Below are 27,502 nucleotides of genomic sequence, written 5' to 3'. Positions count from 1 at the left end.
ATAAATGTACAAAGGAAAGAGGCAATTCCATACAAAGAAAAGCATTCTTTTATGCTTGTATTTAAAAAAAAAGTGAAATTAAAGCAACCATAGGTATAGTCATTTAAAAAACAGTAGCCAACACAACTGAAATTATGATGAAAACTAGAGGGTCTATAGTACAACCCAAAGGATGTTATAAGTAAAGCTGGTCCAATAAAATGATATGGGAGAAAGAAAACAAGAATTAAAGTTGTCATTTAAGTTTGGGAATTCTGCTTACTGCCTCTCCCCACTCCTCAAAGATTTCCAAAATGCTTTAGCATATTCAAGGTTCTGAGAGATCTTGGAGTAACAAGTAAGGTGAACTTACAGTGGCTTCCCAAACTCATATGCCTACAGCATCCATATTAAATAGAACAAATAGTCTATATAATATACTCTGGGAAATACCGGCACTGTGGTTTAGAACACTAGTTTAGGATTAAACTTGATCTGTCTGAACGCAAAATAGGCTCTATTCTGCTGTCCTTAAAAGCTATCATTCTTTGACGTGCAAAATGGAAAAATATGTGCACCTTGTGAGGGTGCAGGGGTAACTATGAAATGCATCTGGTATAGTGACCAGCATGTGGCAGCATCAATAAGCATTAATGCATTTACACATTGCTAATGTCAATTTATACTGACAGGATGCTATGAGCAAAGATAAGGATCCTTACCACTTTGGTCTGCCATCCTTCACAACTTCGTCCTCCTCTTCATCATCACTGAACTTCAATTTCTCAGAATAGTCAACTTCTTCATGAAGGCCTACAAAAGCAGGAAATATCGGGAACAATGAGAAAAAAATAAGAATCTTGGTGACTAAGGCACCCTGGACTGAGTCCTTGAGTCAGGAATTATGCCAGCCCAGTAGAGGAATAAGTCAAACCAACCAGCTAACCACCCCAGGACAAAACACTGCAGATAAAAGCTAATGACAGAATATTTTAAAAACATATATGAAGGCACAGAAAACAGAGCAAAAGCAGGCAAAAACTACTGAGCACTTCCCAATCCCTGACTACTCAATGGCAAAAAACCACAAACCTACTTGTTTGAGATATAAGAAAATCGAGCCAGGGGCTGGCAGAGCAGATGGAAAGTTACAGAGAAAATTTTAGAAGAGAAGTTAAGTCAGAGGCCATAAATACCCAGAGAGCCTGATTAAAAAAGCAGCAACTAAAGACTTTCAAAAACTGAGTAAAAATTTTAGCTACTATCTACTCCAGGGGAGAGAGTTTACAGTTTGAATCTGGCGAAGATAACCACCTGCTAGAAAATAAAAATCAATCCTCTTCAGAGAAACATAACAGAATCCAGAGTCTTTAACATCCCATATGTACTGCCCAGTATACAATTAAAAAAAAACCTCATTTCACATGCATAGAACCAAACAAATGTGACCCTTACTCGAGAAAAAGCAGTCAATAGAAATCAATCTCAAGAATACGGAATGCCACAATAAGCAGACAAGGGCATTAAAGCAGTACTATGAGAAATGCTAAGGGAAATTCTTCAAGCAGAATGGAATCAATACCAGATGCTAATTTATATCTCTAGGATGAACGAAGAACACGTGAAAACTGACAAATATGTGGATGAATACAACAGACAAAAAAAATTATATATATATATTTTTTCCCTCTTCTCTTAGTTTCTTTAAGAGACAATGACTGTTTAAAGATACATATTGTAAAACCCAGAGAAGTCAGTTAAAAATGAAGAGATATAACTAAAAAGACAGAAAAATGCAAACGGCACACTAAACAATACTTAATTAATCCAAAAGGAAAAAACATAATAAACAAATGACAACAACATAAAATCCAGAGGAAACAAAGAGAAAACATGGCAAAATGTTAGACTTAAAACATAATCACATCAGTAATACAGTAAATGTAAATGGACCAAACAATCCAGTAAGATCTTACATACAGAAACCAACAAAAAACTCAAAAAAAAATAAAAAACTGTCTTAGAGCTAATAAATGACTTCAACAAAATTGCAGGATATAAAATCAATTTATAAAATACATTGACCAATGGAACAGAATTTAGAGCTCCAAAACAAACCCTTACCTTTATTGATTTACAACAAAGGTGCCAAGGCTATTCAATGAAGAATAATATTTTCAATAAATGGTGCTGGGGTGATGGATATCAACATGCAAAAGAATAAATTTGGACCTCTACCTCACAACATACACAAAAATTAATTCAAAATGGATTAGAGACCTAAATGTAAAAACCCAAAACATAAAAATTCTTAGAAGGAAATAGCTGTAAATCAAATCTTTGTAACCTTGTGTTAGACAATGGTTTCTTATATATAACACCAAAGCACAGCAATCAGAGAAAAAGGAATGTGACTTACCAAATTAAAACTTTTCAGTGTCAAAGGACCCTATCAAGAAAGTAGAAAGACAACCCACAGAATGGGAGAAAATATTTGCAAATCATGTAACTAATAAGGATCTAGCATCCAGAAACTATAAAGAAATAGTTCTCCAAAAAAGATAACACAGGTAGCCAATGAGCACATGAAAAGATACTCAATATCTTTAGTCATTAGGGAAATATAAATCAAAACTACAATGAGGTATCACTTCAGACCCTCTGGACGTCTATAATTAAAAAGATATATAAATAACAAGTGTTGACAGGGATGTGAAAAAACTGGAACCCTCTTACATTGCTGGTGGGAATGTGAAATGGTTCAAAATCTGTATAAAGCAATTTGGTAATGCCTTAACAAGATAAACATAGAGTTACCATATGACCCAAAAATTCCACCCCAGAGAAATGAAAACACATGTCCATACAAAAACTTGGACATGAATGTTCATAGAAGTCAAAACATGGAAACCAAATGTCCATCAACTGATGAATGAATAAGCAAAATATGCTATATATACACACACACATAACACATACATACACACACAAATGGAATATGAATCAGCCATAATAAGGAATGAGGTTCTGATACATGCTACAATATGAACATTAAGACATTATACTGAGTAAAAGAAGCCAGACACATACAAACAGCAGGATTCCATTTATACAAGATGTCCAAAATAGGCTAAACCATACAGAGACATAGGGAAAATTAGTGATTGACAGGCAATGAGGAAAGGAGGAAATTAGGAATCACTGCTAATAGGCATGGGGTTTCCTTTTGGAATGACAGAAATGTTTTGGAAGCAGACAGAGGTGGTAGTTTTACAACATCGTGAATACATTAAAATCCACTGAATTATACAACACATAATGGTGTATGTTAAATTTATGTTATGTGAATTATATCCCAATATTAATAAGTAAAAATATCCAATTAAAAGGCAGAAGTTGTTTGATCTTGCAAAAAAAGCAAGTTACAATTATATGCTATTTACTAAATAATCATTTTCAATGCAAACACAGATGGATTGAAAGGAGAAGGATGGTAAAAAGATCTACCATGCAAACATAGAGCTAAAACAAAGTATCTGGTACAATGTACAAAAGCAAAGTATCAAGGTCAATGTACAAAAATAAACTGCATTTCTATATAATAAGTACAAACACTTGAAAAATGAAATTATAAAAAGCCAAGTACATATGTAACAGAATAAAAAAACATAAAATACTTAGGGACAAATTTAACAAAAGTAGCAAGACTTTCATACTGAAAACTATAAAACACTGTTAAGAGAAATTAAAGAGCCAAAATTAAGATGTCACTTCTCAATAGGGTCAGCACAATCCCAAGGAAAATGTCTACAGAATCTTTTTAAATACTGACAAGCTGATTCCAAATTTATTTGGAACTGCAAAGAACTTAAGACAAACAACCTTGAAAAAGAACAAGCTGGAAAATGTATACCAACCTGAATTTAAGACTTGCTATAAAGCCACCACACGGTATTAGTTTAACGATGAACAAATAGGTCTATGGAGCAAGCTGGGTCCAGAAATAGACCCACAGCTATATAGTTAAACATAATAAGGAAAGGAAAAACCGATCAACAAATGATGAGGAATAACTGGATCTGCAGACACTTATTAAAAAAAAAAAAGACCCTTGACACCTATCTCACACATACATAAATGACATAGATCATACACTCAAAAGTACAAGTCAAAACTACAGACATCAGGGAGTATCTTCATCTCTGGAAGAAGGCAAAAATATTTTAGACAAAACATAAAAGAACAAATTTATCAATTACACTTCATCAAAATTTAAAACTTCTGAGTGTTAAGAAGATGAATAGACAAGCTTCACAACAGGGAAAAATATATTTATGAAATAAATATTATCTGTCAAAGGATTTGTACCCAGAATAGATTAAAAAACAAAATCAGCTATCAATTTTTTTAAAATATCGAAAACCTGAACAGATAACACACAAAGAAACAGAAATAGCCAAAAACAGCACATAAAAATTAGTTGATCATCAACAGTCATCATAAAAATGCAAATTAAAGGCACGAGATACTATTATCCATCTAATAAGGCTGAAAATTAAAAAAAAAAAAATTAACATGTTACAAGGCTGGTAAGCAAACAAATCTTATACATTGCTGCTGGAAATTTAAAATAGCACGACCACCATGGGAAAAACTTTAGATGGTTCTTATAAACTTTAACCATACTCTTTGACCCAACAATTTCACACCTACATATTTATTCAAGAGAAATGAAAATATTACTCATTTACAGGAGACTGTATAAATTATAGTACATTAATATAATGGAATGTATCTCAGCATTTAAAAAGAACTACTAATACTGATAATATTATGAGTCTCAAAATCACTATGCTGAGAGATCATTGTGGGAAGATGGCAGAGTAAGATGCTTCAGGAAACAGTTCTTCTACCAAAACAACTATTTGGAACTCTAGCATCTAGTGGAACACTGTGCAGAATCCAGAGAATGGGTAGAAGAGGCTGGTAAATAATGTTAAATATTGGCAAATTGCACCTTCCGTGCAGGTGGTTACTACCCCCCTATTTCCTAGCCACAACTGCAGTCTGGATTCCTCATGCAGCTTTTTGGTGCCTGGGGGAGCTATAAGGACTTGGTCCTCAACATCAGGGGTAGGGGATGGTGGTGTGTGTGGTCTGATGGCTGATCTCAGCTTTTGATCAACTTCAGATCACCCGGAGGGTTACTCTAAGGGTGGCCATTTTGCCCTCCAGTAAAAGCAGCAAGGAGTGTCTTAAAGAGGCAGTACCTACATCGATTTTTCTATTTCCATTCCCCATTTTGGAGGAAAATTAGTATGGAAAATCACAAATCAACAGCCGTAGCCTTCAATAACAACAAAAAACCCTAACAATCCCAGAGAAGTGGGAGAACTAGATGTCCAGAGTTATAACAACACAATACTCAGAATGTCCAGTTCTCAGCAAAATACTAAAAAACAGAAAGAAACAGAGAAGTATGGCCTATTTACAGGAAAAAAATATTTGCCAGAAACTTCCCTGAGTAGGCACATATGTTGGAAGAACCAATGGAATCCATATTCAAAGAACTAAAGGATATTATGAAAATGCTGTCTGAACAAAAAGATGAAATTTATAAAATGGAAATTACATAAAAGAATCAGACAGAAATCATGGTATAGCAAAGTGCAGTAACTGACATGAAAAACTCTTTAAACATATTCAACAGTAGATCTGAACAGGCAGAAGAAAGGATCAGCAAATTTGAAGACAACTGAAATTATCCAGTGTGAGGAGCAGAAAAAACAATAATGAAAAATGAACAGAGCTAAGTGACCTGTAGGCCACCATCAAGTATATCAACACATGAAGGACAAGAGAAGGGAGGCAGAAAGAATATTTGAAAACATAATAATAAAAAACTTCCCAAATCTGATAAAAGCATGATTATACATATCCAGGAAGCTCAATTATGAACTCCAAGCAGTCAGACACCAAAAGATCTAGACCAAGACACATTATAGCAAAATTATCAAAATCTAAAGACAAAGAGGATTTTTGAAAGCAAAGAGAAGCAACTTGTCACTTAGGTTAACAGTGGATTTCTACTCCAAAACCATGGAGGCCAGAAGACAATGGCATCACATCTTTAAAGATCTTAAAGAAAAAACTATCAATCAAGAATTCCATATCCAGCAAAATTATTCTTCAAAACCAAAGGAGAAACTGAGACATTTACAGATAGCTAAAAGCTGAAAGAGTTCATTACAAGAGGCCTGTAAGAAATGCTGAAGGGAATTCTTTGTGCTAAAATAAAAGGACACTAGATAAGTTGAAGACATAAGAAGAAATAAAGAACAATGGCAAAATTAACTACATAGGTAAAGATAAAATCCTGTAATGTACTTTTGGTTCGATACTGTTCCCCACACCCCCAAATGACTTAACAGGCAAATGTGCATAAATACATATAATCTATGTTAATGGACATATAATGTATAAAGATATAAGACAACAATATAAGGGGTAGGGAGAGATATATGAGTACAGAGTTCATATACTACTGTAACTAGGGCTTTTTAGAAATGGAAGGTGACTCCAGATTGAAGCAGAAGCAAAGGGTAGGATGTCCTTTCTCTGCCTTCAGCGGATTTCTACCATGAGGGAGTAGATTTTCTTCTTTTGAGTCAGGATTTGCTTTATTTGATTCAGTGGAATACAGGAGCCTTACTTTATCATCCATTACCTCATCTGGCACCAAAATGATGGGCAAAATCAAATATACACTAATATTTACAGAAATGCTCAATGACAAAAAAAAGCACAAAGAAAGGGCAGTTAAAATCCTTGATGGGACGGACAGATGAAGCAGTAGGTGAAATCCACTTACAGAGAGAGTAAAATGTCCTGTTTTCCACTCAGCATGTTCTCTCAAGCCCCCAACTTGTCACCTCCCCAAACAGATATCTCACTATAAATGTGAGGACTACAGTTGCCAAGATGGATCTTAGCTCACCAATCTAAGACTCCTCCAGGCGTGGGAGGAAAAAGCAGGAAAAGTAGAAGTCGAATAAAGGAAATCATACTGGACTTGTCAAACACATTAATGCTTCAGCAACATGTTAATACTATATATAAGCATTAAAAAACTTAAACATTATACTGAGCAACAGAAACTAGATACAAGAGTAAAAATTGTATGTTTCTATTCATATGAAGTTCTATAACAGGCAAAAGTAATCTATAGCAAAAATAAGTGGAAGAGTGGTTGACTTGTTCAGGGTGGAGAGAAAGGAGACTGACAGGGAATGAACTGAGGGAACTCTCTGGGGTGAAGGAACTGTTCTACGGCTTGTTAGGAATTTGGATCACATAGGTGTATTCATGTCAAAAGTGCACAATTAAAATATATGCCTTTCATCTACATTCAACAGGAATACATCAATACTAGGGGTAAATAATCGAGGGAGGAGGACAAGAGTTAAGTGGAGGGTGTGCATGGGTAGTTCAGTGGTAGAATGCGTGCCTGCCATGCGGGAGACCCAGGTTTGATTCCCAGCCCATACCCCCGCACCCCCCCACACACCCCTGCCAAAAAAAAAGAGTAAAGGGGAGTTTCGAATTTTCTCTTTGGACTGGGTGTGTCTGTTATTTTGCTCTTTGGAGCAATGAAAATTGCCTAAAATTGAGAGTGATGACGACTGTGCAACTAAGTGAGGATACTGTGAAATGCTGATTGTTTATTTTGCAGATTCAAAATAAATAAACATTCAAGTGCTAGAGAACATGTGGTGAGAGGTATACCTATTCAATGTTAGTAGGGTAGCAGAAGGGGGCAACCGCTCCAGAGGATAATGTAGTGGATCCACAGGAGGCTAAATATAGAGTCACCATATGATTAGGCAATCCCATTATTACTCGGAATATACTCGAAAGAACTGAAAGCAGGAACCTGAATAGACATTTGCACATGGACGTTATGGCGACATCATTCATGATACCCAATGGATGGAGGTGGACAAAGGGTACACTGATGGAGAATAAAGGCGAACTGTGGTAAATACATATGATGGAATATTGTGTAGCTACAGACAGGAACAAAGTCATGAGGCACACAATGAGGTGAAGCAACATACTCTGAAATGTATACGGGTAATATATTAAACTATATAGAATTGCAAGACCTTGTTCCCAATATCTCTAAGATCAAGGCCAAAGACAAAGACAAAAGAAGATCCATATAGCAACTGAAGTTGCTGCTCCCTGCGTTCCCATGTCATCATTTCTCTCCTGCCAAATGATGTCAAAAGATTTGTGTCCCTAGTAAGCAGAGATGCACTTTGGTCTTGTCTTTCTAAATTATCGGTATTAAGTGTACTGGAAAATACCATAACCCACCTGCCCAGCCATCATCAGCATCGGTGTCTAGATCATCGAGGCCTTTCAGATTTTCCGCATTGATGATGGTAGGACGTGGTGCCCGTTCCACCAGCTGCCTTAGTGGACGGATGGGGCGAGTCATTCCCAGTCTTTCTTTTCTGTGAGAGAGAGGAGTAAAGATGCCAGATTTACATTAAGCATTCAGATGGAAGCAAAACCAAATATCTTTCCAAAAATAACTGCAAAGGTTCATGTTCACATTTAATGTTTAAATCATTTTCTTTAGTAAGAAATATATAATGAACAAATTGATCCCAGAGAGAAGTTCTGCCTCATTTTAGTTTGCTTAGTGCTAGTGCCTTGGGTAATAGCAATAAGCAAAAAGTACATGCCAAAAGTTCACCTCTCCTAGAACTTGACATCATTAACTCAATCTCTTGCCCAGTCCCAAATCCAAGCCACTCTACATATACTGACTGGGGTTTTAAGTTGGTCTTTGGGTTCATCATGTTCTCCAGAAGACAAAACCCTTTCAGACATCAGCCTATTATCTTATCCAACATCACCACCAAAGTAATCTCTACATACACGACTTCAATGTAGTCTTACCCATCTTGGTCATTCATCTGGAACTGTCTAAAAGGAACACGGGGTTCAAGGCGGATCTGAGGAAGGGGATAAGATCCTCGTTCCACTGTACCCTGGTTCTCTGATGACTGAGGCGAACACATCTGAAACATAACATCAATAAACAGGATTTTCTGGTAATGGCCCAAATCTAAATTTCACTTGAATTAGAATTCGTTTCAAAAAATGGAAAAAGGGAAAAAGAACCAAGAAAGTCTTGGGCTTCCTAATTAATCCTAACACCATCTCCCCCATTTCTTTCCTACTGTCAGTACGTAAATTTAGAGACTTGTATCTTGGGGAATACCTACCTCTTCTTTTTGTAAAGAACCAAGGCTAAAATAATATCTATATCACCAGGGAGAGAAGCCTGAAGCCCTTAAGATTTGAAAACAAGGAGAGAATGCAAAACTACTGGAAACTTCCAAAATAGTGCAAAGAATAAAAACTAAAGGGGGACATTCAACCAATTGAACTAGGTTCTGCTGGACATGAACAATCCAACTTCATGGGGAAAAAAAATGTACACTCTGAAGACTTACAAAAGCAGGAAGCATGTCATGGTATGTAGGTGGGTGGTATACATTTCCCATGAACTGTGAAGCCCCTTTTCGGACAGGCTGAGCCGGGCGGAGAGAGGGGTCCTTAGAATCGCTGGTACATGCCGAGGAGGGGGCTCCGTCTCCCGTACTTGAGTTCCTGCTGCCCAGCTCAGTTGGGGAGGTGCTCAGAGACGTGGCAGAAATTATGTTTCGCCCACCGCCCTCCCTCCAGCTTGTCACATCTGGAAATTGAAAGGGGGCAAAAGGGGAAAGGAAAGAGGGGGAAGGAGTGATTGTATGAGGTTCTGAAGGTCAAAGGACTCTTCATTCACCAAAAAAAAAAGCCCAAAGTGAAGAATCAAGTCAAATGGTCAAGCCTATCAGGGAAGATTGAGGGTAAACACCTGGCCAATGAGTATCGATTTGCTGAGGGGAGGGTCTGATTGCAAGAGAAATATTAAATAAGGTCTACACAGAGAGGAGGCAAGGAAAGGTAAATAAGACACGGACTTCATCTATTTACAGAAATCATACCCACCCACAGATATAATACCCTAAAGAAATTAAGAAACCCTGGTGAAAACAGACTTGGATCATTTCTTTGATAAATACTGACCTAGCCCCATGAGGATCAGTACCATGCTTAGCATTGGACTTTACATTAAACCAGAGTTCCTGAAAAGGTGTTTCCAAATCTTGGTTAGCAGGGGAACCTTTTTACAAAGAGAGTCTCTCATTCATAAATGAGATAAAGTGGAGGTGCTCTCATTCTAGCGTGGGTGTAGGAGGATCTGGAGCCCTATCTATCAAGTCTTTGACCAACCACCTCCAGTAGTCATGAGGTATTCATGCAGGTCGTAAGTTAAAACCTGAGGATTTAACCATCTTTTTAAAATGATGCTTTCCTTTCCAAATCTGATGGAAATTATTATAGGCCAACAAAAAATTAGATGAGCCAAATATCCCTCCTCTCAACTTTTGGTTAGGAGTTGAAACATGAAAGGTCCCCAAACATGATTCCTAAGAGAAAAGAACCAGACTGAAGTCATAAAATTGGAGTCTGCACCCAGCTCTTCAATCAGCTTGCAGCATATCTTTGGCAAGCACTGTGGTCGTTCCTCTTGGAATCATTTTCTAGTATTCTCAAATAAGGATATGGAACTGACACCAGAAGCTTCTTCTAGCAGTACATTTCTACCATCTATGAAGCAGCTTATCCTAATTAATCCCAGAAAGACATAAATCCTGGACTAAAGATTTTGATTATATATTTGGAGCAGGCAAAATAACCATGTGTAAGCCACTGAAAAGACAGTACTACTTTAAGTAAAGAATCACATGGAAGATGGTTCCATGAATAGTAAAGGACTTGGGGATTAATCAAGACAAGCAAACAAAGTCCTCCACATTTCAAGACCCAATCAAGTACAAAAAAACAAGAGCCATTTCAAAGTCCCCACACAGAACAAATATAAAGTCTCATTTCTAAACAGCACCTTAATTTTAACTTCTTCCTCTAAGAAGGAATATTACCAGCAAATATTGCTACACAATCCTGCTGAATGCTTGGCCAGAAACTAGGAGAAAGGGCAGCATAGATTAGTGCTATGCTGCCTACATAACAATTCACATGGGAATGAGTTGGGGGACGGTGGGGACTGGAAATCAGTCCTTTTAATGAACTCTCCAAGTGATTCTGATAGGATTTAACTAGGTTTAGGTACCACTAAACCTCTTGAATCAGGGACTCAAGTTAATCTGCCCTTGGTCCATCATTGCCATAACCACCCAAGCATAACAGAAATCTACATGAATGATGGGCAATGGGACAGGTCTGGACCAACTCAAAGAACAAGAAAGGCAGGAATGAACCCCCCCCCCCCAAAAACCTAGGAAATCAGTTCAACAGATGCAAAGATTAGGCAAAGGATCAATAACCATGTTTTCCAGGTAAGTATCCTGAGACTCCAGGAATTATAGCTATCTGAGAACTGGTACAGCTCTAAACGGCAGAAAGACAAGAAGTGGAAATTCTGCTTCCAACATGTGTCAAGACAGAGGTTGCCAGTTCACTTACTCTGAGGGCGGAGGCTTGGTCCTGGCCCATACGACAGATCTAAGACGCCCTTTTCTTTGCCAGCCTTGTCCTGCCCTCCAGCTGCTTTCAGCGTCGGAAATTCCTCGGGAGAGAAGGATAATAGTCGGCTTGAGCCCCTTAAACCTATCAAGAAAACCAGAATCTTAATGGAGCAAGTGCGATCAGGATCATCAGTTCTCTGCTTTACAAATTTCACGACACGCTTAAAGTTATACTACCCTGAAGCAGGCTCTTTTTAAGTGAGTTGTGATATACTGGTGTTCTATTCTGGCAGAGCACACTAGGGGTTCCCCAAAGGTGACAAGGAAAATATCACGCTAGCCCCAAAGGGCACCATATCCCTTCCCAGCTAACCTGCAGGAGCAGACAGTTGGTTACCATGGGCATGAGATAAGATATCATCATGCTCCAGCTCAGATCCTTTCCTGATCCTGGAATTCCGGAAGTCAGTAAGGTCCCTCTAACTGCCTTACATAGCAGACAAGCACAGTCTTCAACAAATCAGCCCAAGGAATTCAACAGCTTGCACATGAAGGTAATGTCAACTTATGGTGTGCCCCTCCCTGAAGCCTCCACAAGACTCCACCCTAGATTTACATGCAAGAGTACTTCCTAGTTCATCTGTCCTTCCTCTGCTCATTTCCATTTGCCATTTACTATAATACTCCCCAAGTCCATCAAGGCTAAACATTTTACTCTTTAACCCAGGAATCAATTTCTTTCTCTATTCTTTCATTCATTCTCCAACATTATAAACTCATTTAGAAAAGAAACCCTTTTTTATTTTTTTTCCTATCACCCACAGCACTTTGTACAGAACACCTACAATCATTTCTTAGATGAATGGATAATAAACAACACATTTTAGGATCCAGAGTGGGATTGGGTCCTGTCATCTGGAATATGCAGCACATGTTCAGCATTATATAAGTATCATACATTGATATTTACCAAATATGGCAAACATCATACACCACAATACCTGACTGTGTATACCTTGCTTTCTTTCTATCCGGTTAAATCCAAATTTCCTCCTAGGCATTAGTCTTAGCATCACTGATTCATGGACCTTTTAACTAAGGTAGACTTTGCCAGAAAGATGCAACTGGGATTACTACAGATGCACAAGGCAGCAATTTATTCACCATTCTATCTAGCAAAAGGTCCAAGGTCAAATAAACCTGCCAGGGTGATAACTGGACACATTATTCACCAATGATTAACCTGTGAAACAATTTCTAAGTGCCACAAAGGAACACTACTGCTATACTGAAGGAAGACCTTGACTCATACAGTAAAATTATGTTAAAAGGACATTGGCAGGAAAAAAAAAAGGACATTGGCAGGAGCGCATGTGTAGTTCAGTGGTAGGATTCTCCCCTGCTATGCAGGAAAACTGATTCTATCCCCCATCCCATCCCCTCAAAAAACTGTTGTGACCAAAATTCCCTATACCATACATATCACATATCTGTGTGTGTGTGTGTGTGTGTGTGTATGTATATATAGAAATACATATGTAGGGAGACACATACAAAAATAAATAAAAAGGCTATTGGCAAGAACAGGAAAAATCATGTTTTAAAAATACAGTACATTTGAAATTAGAAAAAAGATAAGAACAGCAAAAGTACTACATTGCTGAGTTGTACTTTTTTTCTGCCTCAAAAGTCATGAAGGTATTAATAGGAATGAACTAAACTTAACCCTCAGAGATAAATAGGATAAAAGGTAGAAGTCAAAATCTCGAGCCAAAGTAATAGTATTCTTAAGGCTTCGAGGCTTTATTAATGTCTCCTGGGTTTCTCTTAGATGAAACAGGCCAAACAACAAACTTCTACATGAGGAGAGTTTACTGATTCATGAAAAGTCTTTTTGAATTCCAGAGAGTCATGAAGACGTTTGTAGGTGATCCCTCAAATCCCCACACTCCTGATGACAACACTGACTTGAGGCCAGAGCATAAGAGGAGAACCAGAAGCCTGATCCTTATGCCAGCCCTGCCTGGGCCCAGATGTGTTTGTTCTTTCTTCTCTGGCTATTGGAACCACTTGTCTCACAGATGAGTTTAGATATCTGCAAAGTTTTTATTGTGCTTTATAATGATTTCCCAAATCAAGTTTATTTTTGATAGATGAAAGGTAAAAATGCATTAAAAAACATATAAACTATATCCCTCTCACCCTAGTGCCCACCCCATATGCCTACTTCAAACTCCCTTGAAAAGAAAAACAGATAATCTCTCTTCATCCATACACATTTTTTAAGTGTATTTTCCTTCAACCATATTTTTGGCACAAACAGTAACATACTATATATACTATTCTGCACCTTTTTAAACTTACTACATGATAGAGATCTTGCCATATCAGTAGAGAATTTGTTTTTTATTTTATAGCCAAATAATATTTCATACAAGTATCACAGTTTGATGAACATTTCAAATTATTTCCAGTCTTTTGCTATTACAATGTTATAATGAAAAATCTTATACACACACACATACACACACATATGTTATTCACATGCGGACAAGTTTATAGGATAATTTCCAAAAAGCGGAATTGCTAGGTAAGTTATATCTATTAGTATGCTAATAAGAAGTAACAAAATGCTTTCATAGGGTTATATCAATTTACACTGTTTTGTTTACTTTTTTAAAGATACATTCTACTTATTAAAAACAAACAAATCTCTAACTTCAGAAATAAAAAATATCTATATAAGCCAAAGCACCACTGAGTGACTGTTCTTTATAAAGTATCTTCAAAGACCTTTAGGAAACTGAAATGCTTGCCCACCCTCCCAATCCTTCCTTTCTGTTTATCTTACTTCTTACTCTTTCCACTTCACCTGCCAGACCAGAAAATAAGAAAAGCTTCTTTAATGTGGGGCTAAGTACTACTGCCTGGTCTGGAGTTATGAGCATCTGGACTGTGCCCTTAGCAACTACGGGGAAGCTGGAACTTCAAAGTCTATGTGGCACAGTTACTTACTGATTTGTCATTTCCCATTCAAGACTGAGGAAAAAGTTCCCAATTATACAAGGATTTCAACCCAGAAGGGGCATATTCTCCTAACCACTGAAGTCTGGGGATGTGGATACAGGAGAGGGTGGGACTTATAGGTAGCAGATTTTCTAATACAAGCTATAAAAGGTGAAAGTTGACTAAGCCCTGGTTGATAGGGATACACAGAATACAGAGGGTGACAACATAATAGGAGGCAAAGGTTTAAAAATGCTGTTATACTGCTTCATAGAAGAAAGAGCAACTGTAGGTTTTCATCAATTTAATACTTTGAAACAAGTGCTCTCTCTTTTGATTCTCCTCTAGCTAATTTGATTTTCACAGTGTGCTAGAAATATTTGAGCTAAAATGTAAAATTAGAAGAGTTCACGTAAAAAATCTGGATTTTGGGCTCCTCTCAAAATCTGCTACCCTGGGCCCAAATTCTCAAATGGTACCAATCACTGGAGGGAAGCCAGTGTTAACCCTCTACATGCATGCTCTGGTCCTACAGGCCCCACCATTCCTGCCCTCCACTCAAATCACTATATTCCTCTCTTCCAGGCCTGGCCTTGGAAGTCGTTCGATTTTATAATCCCTATTCTAAGCAGCTGTCCAGCATTTACTTTTTGAAACTGCACACATTTTTCCTTCACCGCATTTCCGCTATCATTCTTTTACTGAACTATTCTGTAGTAGCAGCAGCAGCAGACTACATTTTCTGAGTGCTTCCTATGTGTCAGGCACACTGCTAATGGATAACAAATACCACCTAACCCTAACTGCTTTTGTGTAAATATCCAAAACCAAGCAGTTCAATTCCCAAGTGCGGTTTATTTATAAACCCATGCCTGAAGCTAAGGCCACACCATACAACATCTCCTCCTTGCAGTCTCAGGAGAGAGGAAGTAGATGCATCTTGGCAGCACTATTAAACAGGTATTAATTCCATCGCCAGCACAGCTGAATTAAAGAACAGCTGAGCCAACTGCCTGGGTCTCCTTTATACACCTCAAGTGGAAAAGTCTTTAACAATAATATTAAATGAAATCAAAGAGCTGGAATCCTGTGGAAAATAGGCACTTCCACTACTGTGGCAAAGATAAGAGCTCCACAAAGCATTATCCCTCTCAGTAAAAGATTTCATAAAGATTCTGGAGCAAAAATTGCCTAGATCCAACCAAAGCAGACCAGTAAATGTACACATCCTATCAACCCACCCATTCCAATGAATCACACGCACTTACCACCTTCGTGTCCTACTGGCTTTCCATTCAGCTGTGCCCATGACTTTGGTCCACCTGGCACTGAATTTGTATTCTGGAAGAAGGAACAAATTTAGAAGACAGACAACCCAGTAAGTCCACTGTCCATTAACAGAGCATGTTAGAATAGGGGATAAAGGGTCTGAACCTTAGGTTCAAACTTGATATTGACATAACAGCAGCAGCTATCACTTACCAGGCAGTATCTAACCACATGAACTTTACATGTCATCTCACTCAATGCAACAGTGCTAGAAATCAGATACTGCTGGCCCTTTGTAGCGATAAGAAGGGAAGTGACCAGCTCAGGATGACACAGCTGGTAATACAGCAAAGTTAGAATTCAAACCCACATCTGCCTTCATGGAACATTTTGTCAGGTTGCCTCTCATGTCCACATAGAGCCACTCTACCTTTCTCTAGAGACAAAGACAAACCCCAATTCCAGGACATCTCAAAGAATGTGTGCCTTTGCCAACAGAGGGATGTAAACCCTAGAAATTCAACATGCCTGATCTTTCATTGGATGGGCTGGTTGAATCATCATTCTATAATTATTGTTCTTCTATAAGGCACAACTTCCCAAGTGAGAGGTCTCCCTCCTCCACTAATTTGGATTGCCCCGCCTCAAACTCAGTCCTACCAGCTAAAGTTTGCTGAAAGTTCATTATGAGCCAGGTATTATGCTAGGCACCCCCTACCTTACCGAATCCAAACCACATCCCAGGAAGTAGGTTCTGATAGTATTCTGACTGAGGCTCAGAAATGAGTGACTTGACACCAAGCTGGAGTGGCAGGGCCAGGGTCCATCCTGCACCTGCCTGGGTCCAAAGCCTTTTTGGGTCCTTAACCACTGAGTTAACCTGCCTTTCCCAATATCCAGCTTAAACAGCCTTTTTCTCTTCCAGCTGAAGGACCCACAAAACCAAGTTAATGAGCATGGAATTTCATCAAATACTGGATTAGATCACAGATTAAATCACTACTCTTGATGCAAATGTTCTAAAAAATGATCCTGGTGATGAACACTCAACTATGTAATGATCCTGTGAGCCACTGATTGTATACCGTCTGTGGAAAATGTGTGTGTGAAAATTTGTCAATAAAAATATTTAAAAATTTATGTTACTCTTTCTCATCCATATCATTCTATTCCAATCCACACCACCACCACTATACACACATGGCAGACAACTCTCTCTCTTGCTTTCAGTTTATAGCTGACCAGGAACAACAATCCATTTATTTCTCACAGAATTACCATGAATAATGCTTCATATGGATGGTCTGTAATTTCTACAGGTCTTCCCCACACAAACCACATAAGGGGATGTGCCAGCAGCATGAATAGGGCAGTGCAACTGGAGGTGGAAACAGTCCCTAAAGTGAGCTGGAAATTCGCCAAGAAGCAGAGGGGGCACTGGGGGATAGTCTTGGCTCTCCTTTACAACACCGCAACCTCATCCCATCCCAATGAATAGAAAGGGCATGTCCATAGGGCCAAAAAGGAGCTCCTAATATTGCTGGTGAATTTCATCCCAAGTACAGAAACAGCTATAATTGGAAAGTTCTCCTTCTGATATGTCTCTGCAAATGAAAGAAAATCAGGGGACAGCTAAGAGGAGTTCAACACTGGACAAAGTAACCCGCAGTCACTTCAGCAATTTTTTTCTAATAGATGACCAGAACCTGCTCAAGACCCAACCTAGAATGTCCAGTTGTGATATTCAGACACATATATTTTTAACAAATTTCAAAAGGGATTTTAAATAAATTTCAAAGGTAATTCTGACATATATCCAGGACTAAAAAACTATGGTTCCATCATTTATATTAGCTTCAAATTGGGGGAAATAAATATGAACTCAATTTTACATTTCCTAACTGATCAGCAGTTCCCAGTGAATTTAGGCCAATGAATACTGAGTCTCACATGAATTTGGATTTCTTTACCTTTTTCTTTAATTTCAAAAGAACAGTTCAGTTGAATTGAGGACAAGGTATTCTTCCGGCAACGCCATACACTTATTCCAAATGTGGTTTAATGCAGATTGGGGATGCAATATAAATAAAATACAGCAGTTTAAGTTGTTTTTAAGAAATCTGGTGGAAGCTAAATACCTAAGTCTAGATTTCCTTCTGTCATCTAAAACATTCAAAGATTTCTCATCTAGATTTCTGGCTATCAACTGAATATATCCTCCTGCTGGTCTCTGAAACCCCCCCCCAGACAGAATCAGAGGGACTTAGCGCAACGTAACTCTTTCTTGGTTAAATTCACAAATTTCTGTTTCAGGAAAAAAATTTAAATAACAAAGAATTATAGCTTGATATTTTCCAAAGTGCATTATTAGACCTAGTCCCTACAGAAATTCAGGCGAAAAAGTGTTCCTACAAAGGTTAAAATAAATTGAGCAGATTGAAATACTAGTGGTCAACGAAAGGGAGTAGTAAGGTATATAGCAAGTATGAGTTTTTTTTTTCTTTCTTTTGCTGGAGAGATGCAAATGTTCAAAAATATGACCCTGGTGATGAATATACAACTATGTGATGATATTGTGAGCCACTGATTATAACCATGTAAAGAATGCTTGTATGTCAAGAAGATTTGTATGTCTGTTTGTTGTTTATAATAAAAATTTAAAAATAAAAACAAAAAAGCATTCCTAGGACAAATAAATTAGGGAAATGCTATTATGTCTTCTTCTTACAGATTTATAATATGCACTAGCATATTATATAATTAATTAATATATATATTAAGCATATTAAAAGAATTGGGAAGTACCGCCTAATTTTATTTCCCAAACTTACCTGACCATTAACTCTTTCTGTGACTTAATACTTTTTGTCTTCCTGTGGCACTAGTTTCCACGGAACACATTCAGGAAAACCCTGATGTAGCCTGTAGTCTAATTGGAGTGATCTCATCTCAAGGTAAGTTAATAGGAACCAAATTAGATAAATGTATTCAATTCCAGATCTGGGGTCTTTCTCCAAAAACTGCAGATTAAATTACTTTTTCAATGACCATGACTATTTATTTCCCAACCATACCTCTCAGTGACAGTTCCTACCAGATCCCAACAACAGGGATGTTTAGGAATCACAACACCTGAGAAACATTCAGGATGTGGTCTCCAGCCAAACCTACCTCCTGACTGATTGACTGTGTCGGTTTCTGTAAATTGGAGACAGATTTCTGCAAACCCGGCTGCGGCAGCGACTCCGGCAGCTGAGAGGCCGTTGCACTGGAACTAGACAAAGGCAGGACAAACAGTTGGATTAGATATAGCATAGGGCATACTGACAAGGTCCCTTTGCATTTCAGAAAGCCATAGCTGTTCAGTTGTTCACAGAAAACAAGGTATTTGCCCATCAAAAATAATACCTTCCCCAATAGATTCTAATACTAGCAAAGACTAATGAGAAGACAAACTAAGTTTACGGTCTATTCACTTTCTGACATTTTACAGGACAGAAGAGTCCTCTGCCTTTTAGTAGAGCTTTCCATTTACAAAAACTGAAAGTTCATTATAAACAATGAACACGATGGAGGATTTACTAATGGAAAAATTGAGTCACTAGAAGGCAGGAATCCTGAGCCCCTCACTCCTGACGAAGAGCTTAGAACTACTTAGGGGGCTAAGTGCCTTATAACATGCAAAAGATTTTTTCACCTTCTTTTTGCTCATAAAAGAAATGTACGCTCGTAGTAAAGATGCATTTACAAATATATATACATATAACACAAAATCCCTCACAATCTCATTCTTATGGGGAAAAAAACCACAAGCAGATTTTTCTATACATATGGTAATAACATTTTTTAACACAAGTGGCATAAAACCACAGATACAATTCTGCAACCTGCTTTTTTACTTAATGTTTCTTGAACATTTTTCATGAGAATTTAACACACAGATCTACCTTTCCTTTCATAACATGGCACAACTGGATGGAAATAATTTAACCAGTTTGGTTTTGTTTTTCTAGTACAGATAAAGTATCAATAAGTATTTTTGTATGCATATCTGTACATTTTTATGTAATTAATTCAGTAGTATGAGTTCTTAGAACAGGAATAGCTAAATCAAAAGACAGTAATGTTTTGAAATGAAAAGATACTGCTAAAATGCCCTCCAAAAAGGTCATATCAATTCATTTACACTCCACAAGTACTCTTTTGAAAGAGCAAAAAAGGGCTCTGAATGAAGATTTCTGCTCTGATTCAGTAGCTTTCCAGTCACTCTTCCTATTCAACTTTCCACCAGAAGAGATTCAGGAGAACAGCAGTCCATCTGGCCAGAAACTGCTTAATGCCAGTCAATGGCCTATCTATAAGCCGAAGCCAAATTCTACAGAAACACACTCTTCCAAGGTTTACTTAACTCAAGTAACTCACCATTCATGGTTATTACAAAATGAAGGCCATTGATTCTCCTCTCACATCACCTTCTACCTAAAACAGAAGCTTCCAGGTAGTGTCACTTTTGTGTACTCCAAACCTAAGCACTGTGTCCCCACAGTTGTTGGGCTCCCCATTTTCACCACCTCCCAAATATCCCACAGAAAGACATGGACAAGAGCCAGATGACCAGGTGCCTTCTCCAACACTCTCTTTCACTTCAAACCTGGCAGACGTGCTTCAGCACAATTGACCCTCATTAAAGCCACCTAATAGCCTTCTATTTCAATGCTGAGAAATACTGGATAAAAGGAAGAGATCCTTGATCCTCTTCTCTCTAGAACTTCTAGTAGCAGAGGCATTTCAATGCTTACACTGAAATATGCATATCCATTTCATTACAGAGTTCATAGTGTGTACCATTTGAATAGAATGATGGTGATAATAGGTGACATCTACCATAGGCATCCTCTACGTCAGGCTCTGTGCTTAACTACTTGACATGCATTATATCATCTATTCCTTGTAACCACCCCTAGTAGCTAGGTATTATTCCTACTTCACAGAGAAGGACATGGATGCTCATAAGTCAATAAATGTTCAGGTTCCATATAGATAATAAAATATTCTGGCTGGAAACCACACTCAGACCTGATTCCAAAAGTCATACTATGCTGCCAATCAAAGCATAATTTTTAGAAAAAAATTTAAAATAACTTTTAAGACCCTACTTCAGCTACTATTACTTTATAATCATCTGACTAAATTGCTTACTTTCTACTTTGGTCTGCTAAATTAACTGGAGGGAATAGTTTATAAAAGGTGCCTTGGCCATTTGCAATATAAGCTTGAGAAAAAAGGATACTGATTTGCAGGCTATATTCTGGGTCACTTTTACTTTCTGGTTCTCTAACATCAGCAGCCACACCACAAGGGATACAGGGGCAAGAGAGTACATGATACTGAACTAGTTTTGTTTTTATTCTCCAGTAGACAAACCCTAGCAGCAGGTTTTTGCCTACCAGATTTCCCTTCTTTGTTCCCCTTCCCACACAAAAACTTTCCTGTACACCTTGGCACTGTCTGGAATACAGAGTCAGAGAAGGCTCACCACGGAAGTGAACTAAGGCCCCAGGGGCCTAAGGGACTCACTCGCCCAGAGTCATGCATCCCAGGCAGAGGTGAAACTAGAATGGGGGTGTGTTATTTTCAGCTCCACCACACAGCAGCCATAACAGTTGCTCTGTTTCTCTAATGACAATACTTGTACCAGACCCTGCCTGAGCCCACCCCCTAAGGCTTCCATAAATGTTATGTTGGTGGTGGGGTAAGCCTCCAGGGAGACTGCTATACAGTGACCTCGGATAATAATGAATCTGTTTTGTTCTCATAAACAACTGGACTATTTGGAGCAACTACAAAGCAGTCGCCTCTGGCTGGGAAGCTGCTGGGCCCACAATTAGGAAGCCCACATTTTTTTCTCAATCTTGAGTTCAGAAAACAGGGACTACCACTAGGAATGAAGAGTTCAAGCACCAGCTCTGTCTACAAGGTTCTTACAGGAACTGGGTCTGAATTATTGCATAAGCTTCTCAGGAGTGATGAGGCCTTTCCTAATGAGGCACAGGGAGACAAACTAGCCCCTGGGGATAAGGCTGCCCCCAGAAACATTGCTGAATCAATTCCAAAAGCCAAGAGAATTGAAGGAAGGGAGCAAAAAACATCCTACACAATAGAAATCAGAGTGAAAGAAGCTCCATTTGATACCTCCCCATTTCTCTAGTCCTGTTGTACAAGACCATCCACCTTCTACCAAAGGAAAAGATGCTAGGAGCAATTTATGAAACTACAGCTTCCTATTCATCATCTGCCCTCCCTTGCTTCTTACCTCTTTGGGTCTTGCGGATCCTGCTTGTTTGCCCATCCCGTTCCGTCCTTGGGTACTATAACGATGTTGGGGTCGTTTCCTTTGTTTTCAGACTTTAAGCTTGGCAGGTTTGCAGGCGGTGGCATACGCCGGGCTGTGGCAACTTTCCCGAGACTCTGTAAGCCATGTCTAGGAATAACTTCAGAAAAGAAGGATTAATACAAATAAAACACAGAAGTCTTACAGAAGGAAAGGAGCTGGATTCATTCAGCTCCTCCTTCCAGCCCTAAGGGATAATGACAAAGCCAACCAAACAAAAAACAGTGGGCACATTATCAGTGGAAACAAACCAGTGTAAGAAGTGTTGGTAGTCACTCTACAAGCTCTTCCACGAGGACTTTAGATACAAAGGAGGGCTGAAAATTTGTACACAGTTTTCCATTTTACTAGTGGGCAGGGGACAGCTCAGAAAGTGGAAGTGGGTTTATGATACGGATGAGAAGAAGGCCCAGAATCCTCCATCCCACACCATAACCACCTCCCTGCAAGGTAAGACTGCTTTGGCCTCATTACAGAAGTCTAGGTTCTTGCTCAAATCAAGCGTGAGCAAGATTCCCCTCATGTTCATAATATACGCATGGGATGTGGGAAAGGATGAACATGAACTTTTCCCATTAAATTCCAGAATATCAGAACCATGAAACCTAAAAAAGGGTAACTAATGCAAATTAAGTTCCATTCTACCTAGCAGACAGAAAATACCTGTTGCTTCAAGAAGAAACGACAGCTGGCGATAACACTCCAACTACAGGAGAGTCGGGAAAGTCAAGGATCTGAAATCAGGCCTAGTAATTTCAGAGCCTTGAATACCTGGTAACTACTACAGGCCCAGAATACCAGTTCACAACGATCACATCTGTTTCACTAGATGGGACACATTTTGGGTTTTCATGGTTTTGACCTGGAGTTTCTCATTCAAGAGAAAGCATAAAGAAGTGGCTTTCAACCCCAGTCCTTACCTGAGGATCTGATTGCGTCTACTGATTTTCCTTTATACTTATCAAACAGGCTGAGAGTCGAATACTTGCTTTTCCCATCCTTGCCCTTGGTTATTTGCCCCAAACGATCGGACATTGCGATGAAATGTCATCTAGTAAGGAAATTTTTCTGGGCACCGCTCCCAATCAGCCTTAGAAATGGAAAGAAAGAAAAGTTTCAATTTGCTATAACTTTCTGATCCAATTAATTTAATCTTTAAAGATCATGGATCTCCTTGAAGATCTGTTCCTAGAAAAATGCCCTTATCATTCACAGGTAGTTTTGTTTAAAGGCATTTTGTAGAGACCCCAAGATGATTCACGGATTCCCTGTTAAGAATTCTCACTGGGAACGGGGAGAAATTCAACTTCCCCAAGTTGAATTCTTGATATTCTCACAAGCAGTGGGCACAGCCAAAACTATAGGCTGAGCCCCCAGTCTTGGGGTTTGTTCATATGAAACTTAACCCCAAAAATGATAGGTCAAGTCTACTTAAAATTCAGGCCTAAGAATCACCCCCAAGAGAGCTTCTTTTGTTGCTCAGATGTGGCCTCTCTCTCCAGCCAAGACAAGCAGTCTCACCACCCTCCCCGTCTCTGTGTGGGACAACACTCCCAGGGGTGTGGACCTTCCTGGCAACGTGGGACAGAGATCCTGGAATGATCTGAGACTAAGTATCAAGGGATTGAGAGAAGCCCTAGAATGAGCTGAGACTTAACATCAAGGGATTGAGAGAACCTTCTCAACCAAAAGGGGGAAGAGTGAAATGAGACTAAGCTTCAATGGCTGAGAGATTCCAGAGTCAAGAGGTTAACCTGGAGGTTATTCTTATGCACTAAGTAGATATCACCTTGTTGTTCAAGATGTAATGGAGAGGCTGGAGGGAACTGCCTGAAAATGTAGAGCTGTGTTCCAGTAGCCATGTTTCTTGATGATGACTGAACAATGATATAGCTTTCACAATGTGACCCTGTGATTGTGAAAACCTTGTGTCTGATGCTCCTTTTATCTACCGTATCAACAGACCAGTAGAACATATGGAATAAAAATAAATAATAGGGGGAACAAATGTTAAAATAAATTTAGTTTGAAATGCTAGTAATAAATGAAAGCGAGGGGTAAGGGGTATGGTACGTATAATCTTTTTTTTTTCTGTTATTTTATTTCTTTTTCTGTTGTCGTTTTCTTTCTTTTTCTAAATCAATGCAAATGTTCTAAGAAATGATGAATATGCAACTAAGTGATATTAAGAATTACTGATTATATATGTAGAATGGAATGATATGTTAATGTTTTTGTTAATTTTTTAATCAATAAATAAAAAAAGAAAAAACTAAAAAACTAAAAAAAAAAAAAGAATTCTCACTGGGCTCCAAATTGCTGGAGTTTACTGAAGACGGCCAGACAGCATCAATCATGAAATGTAAACAACACACTGAGACCTCTCTCCAAGTCAAGGATAGCTCTCAAGAGGGAAAAGTAAATGCTCACTGTGTGTGGCACATCTATGCAACTTCAAAAATAAGGTTGGCAGAATAGGGGAAGTACATAATTTCCCTAATTTCAAGACTGTCCATCTAAAGGATGAGCAAAATTAAAGAGAAGCAGCCAAAGTAAGTGTCAAGTGTATGCATTTCAGTATCAGTCAGGTATACGTACTGTTCAAAATAAGGATCCAGCAACCAGAGGAAAAAAAATCTGCTTAGGCAAAAAAATTATGGCTCTCTAAGGTACACACATGGGAAACAAAATACTTCTCCCAAGCTAACAAGTGAGACCACGTGGAGGCATGTACCATCTAAGGCTTACCCTCATCACTTATTGACAACCTTGAAAGGCAACCAACAAACATCCTCTCTCTGCCATCTTCCAATTTTCTAAAGGTGTCCAGAAGAGTCCACTAGTACTTCGTTCATTTGTTTAGTCACTCACTCATTCACTCGCTCACACACTCACTCATTTATTCAAATACTTACTGAGTACCTACCACATGTTAATGAGCGCTATGTGTCAGGCACCAAGAACTCACTGAGATGAACAAGAGGTAGTTCCTGACTCAAAAGCTTCAGCGCCTTTTATTATACACCCAATCTTTGCTACTGATTCTATACTTCTTGATTATAAAAAGAAAATTTATGTAAATAAACATTATTTTCCACTCTAATTAACATATGGAAAATAAAGGTAAATCATCTATGTAGGCATACTGATAACATAAAAATATCCACTGATTAATAAAAGGCACTTGGTAATAACTGCAGCAGTACAGTTGGCTATGTCCTCATCTTGTTCTAAAGCTCTGCAGACCAGCTGGTACACGTCTAGAGTGTTGGGGAGGTCCTTTTTGTATCCAAAAAGATGATTTTAAAGATAAAATTCTACATTATGATCCAAGACAATATATGCTATCAAAGCAAAGGGAGAAAAGATCAATTACAAAGTAGAGCCAAATAAGAGTGAGAGAGGAGAAGGTGACACTACATGCCTCTATGCAGACTGAGCCCAGTGCCAATGCCAAACATGAAAGAAGTCTGCTCTTACAAAAATCTGGGTGTGTTCATTTTCTCTTTGATTTAACAAATAAAGACTGACTGACACCTACAATCTGCCAGTCGTTATCCCAAGTGCAAGTATATATAAGCATGAAATTCCTATTAGGAAACACTCAAAAAAAAATGCACATAAATGGATGCCAAGTACTAAGTGCTGTTTTTGAGAGGACACCTATCGGTGGAAAGCTTAGCATTCCTTCTTCTGGGAACTGCTCCTCTCCTCCCAACATGGTTTCTGCCACCCTGGCAGGGTACTTAACTTCCTCACCCAAATCCTGGCTCAGTTAGGTGCAGTCAAGAGGCAAGTACCGTCAGGATGTTTGAAAATATGTAGGAGCATTTTCAATAGTGACAATCACAGAAGTGCTACTCACATTTAGTAGCCAGGCCCAGGAACGTTAACTATATTACAACGTGAAGGACAGTCTGGCACGAAGAAAGGGAACACCAAAAATGCCCACAAATTAAAAACTGTTCTCAGGTTCACATGTCAGAAGTTACTCGATGCCAGGGTCTATTTTATATACAAGAAGTAAATAATGTACGACAGGAAAGAGTATCAGACAAAGTATTCAAATCTATATTCTGGTACCTAAGACCTGGAAGTCTCCTCACTCTATGGTTCTATTAACACACCCCTTTATATTTAAATCTCCCTTACCCTAAACTGGCACCACTGAATTTCTACCCTCCCCAACCTACTAAGAAAAAAGTCATTAAATAATAAGAGTATCCTTCCCTAGGCTGAAATATAAGCTCCTTGAGGCCAGGAATCAAATCTTAGTAGCTTCATAATGACTAGTACTTAAAGGATTTCAAATAAAAATTAACTTGAATTTCTCCATTAACACTAGATAAGATCAAGAGTCAGAACCTAGAATATAGGTTACCAGGGAACAGAGTGGGGGTAGGGACAGAGTTAAGGCTTAAAAGGCACAGTTTCTATTTGGGGTGATGGAAAAGTTTTGGTAATAGTTGGTGAGATGATAGCACAACACTGTGAACATAATTAACAGCATTGAATCACATATCTGAATGTGGTTAAAAGGGGAAATTTTAGGTTGTATATATGTTATTAGAAAAAAAAAAAAATTCCAGGGAACTGCATGCACAACACAGTGATCCTAAATTAAACCTCTTACCATGAGTCAGAAAAGGAACCTAAAGTATTAGAGACTAAAAGAAACCAGTATAAAAGCTGAGCAACAAGAATACAAGCTGACACTGGTTGGGCTTGAACTCAGGCAGTGCTAAGGCTCCCAGTGTGAACAAGACATGTGGCTCCTGCCCTCACAGAGCTCACAGTCTAGAACAGGATGGCCAAACAACAGCCCAGGGCGCTGGCCAATGGCCTGTTTTTGTACAGTCCTTGAGCCAAGAGTGGGTTTTTATTTCTTATATATATATTTTTTTAATGTAAAAGAATATACAATAGACCCTGGGTAGCCTGCAAAGCCACAAGTAGAAAAACTTTGCTGACCACAGATCTAAAAGGAAGAAAAACACTTTCAAAGGCTTCCAGGCAGGGTTGTAGAAGGTGCTACTGCTAGATGTGGTCCAGCCTGGGAATTCTGGTAGGGTGTCCCTGAGAAGTCCCTAAAGCCCGAGTAGGGGTCCACCAAAGGGAGGAGGGTCCAGGGTCCAGGCAGAGGATAGGGCATGTGCCTTTTATACATTAGGAGACTATCCATGGAATATGAAGGGATTACTTGTGAACTCTGTATCTAATCCTTTCTTTTAACAAATTCGTCATGATA

At 38.6% G+C, this 27,502-nt stretch overlaps 1 protein-coding gene across 1 annotated transcript in view; it reads right to left on the bottom strand.

The window, feature by feature from the left end:
- PRRC2B (proline rich coiled-coil 2B) overlaps window positions 1–27,502 on the bottom strand; it is a 103,258-nt gene that overhangs the window by 48,058 nt on the left and 27,698 nt on the right. The window contains 9 exon segments of the mRNA XM_077147246.1: window positions 702–792; window positions 8,359–8,498; window positions 8,950–9,071; window positions 9,510–9,751; window positions 11,587–11,730; window positions 15,863–15,935; window positions 19,035–19,137; window positions 22,177–22,354; window positions 23,175–23,344. Of these exon segments, the coding sequence (XP_077003361.1) occupies window positions 702–792; window positions 8,359–8,498; window positions 8,950–9,071; window positions 9,510–9,751; window positions 11,587–11,730; window positions 15,863–15,935; window positions 19,035–19,137; window positions 22,177–22,354; window positions 23,175–23,289 (1,208 nt within the window). The 5' untranslated portion in view covers window positions 23,290–23,344.

This window comes from Tamandua tetradactyla, chromosome 2 (genome assembly GCF_023851605.1).
Source record: "Tamandua tetradactyla isolate mTamTet1 chromosome 2, mTamTet1.pri, whole genome shotgun sequence".
Lineage (NCBI taxonomy): Eukaryota > Metazoa > Chordata > Mammalia > Pilosa > Myrmecophagidae > Tamandua > Tamandua tetradactyla.
This window is presented reverse-complemented; position numbering and strand designations above follow the sequence as displayed.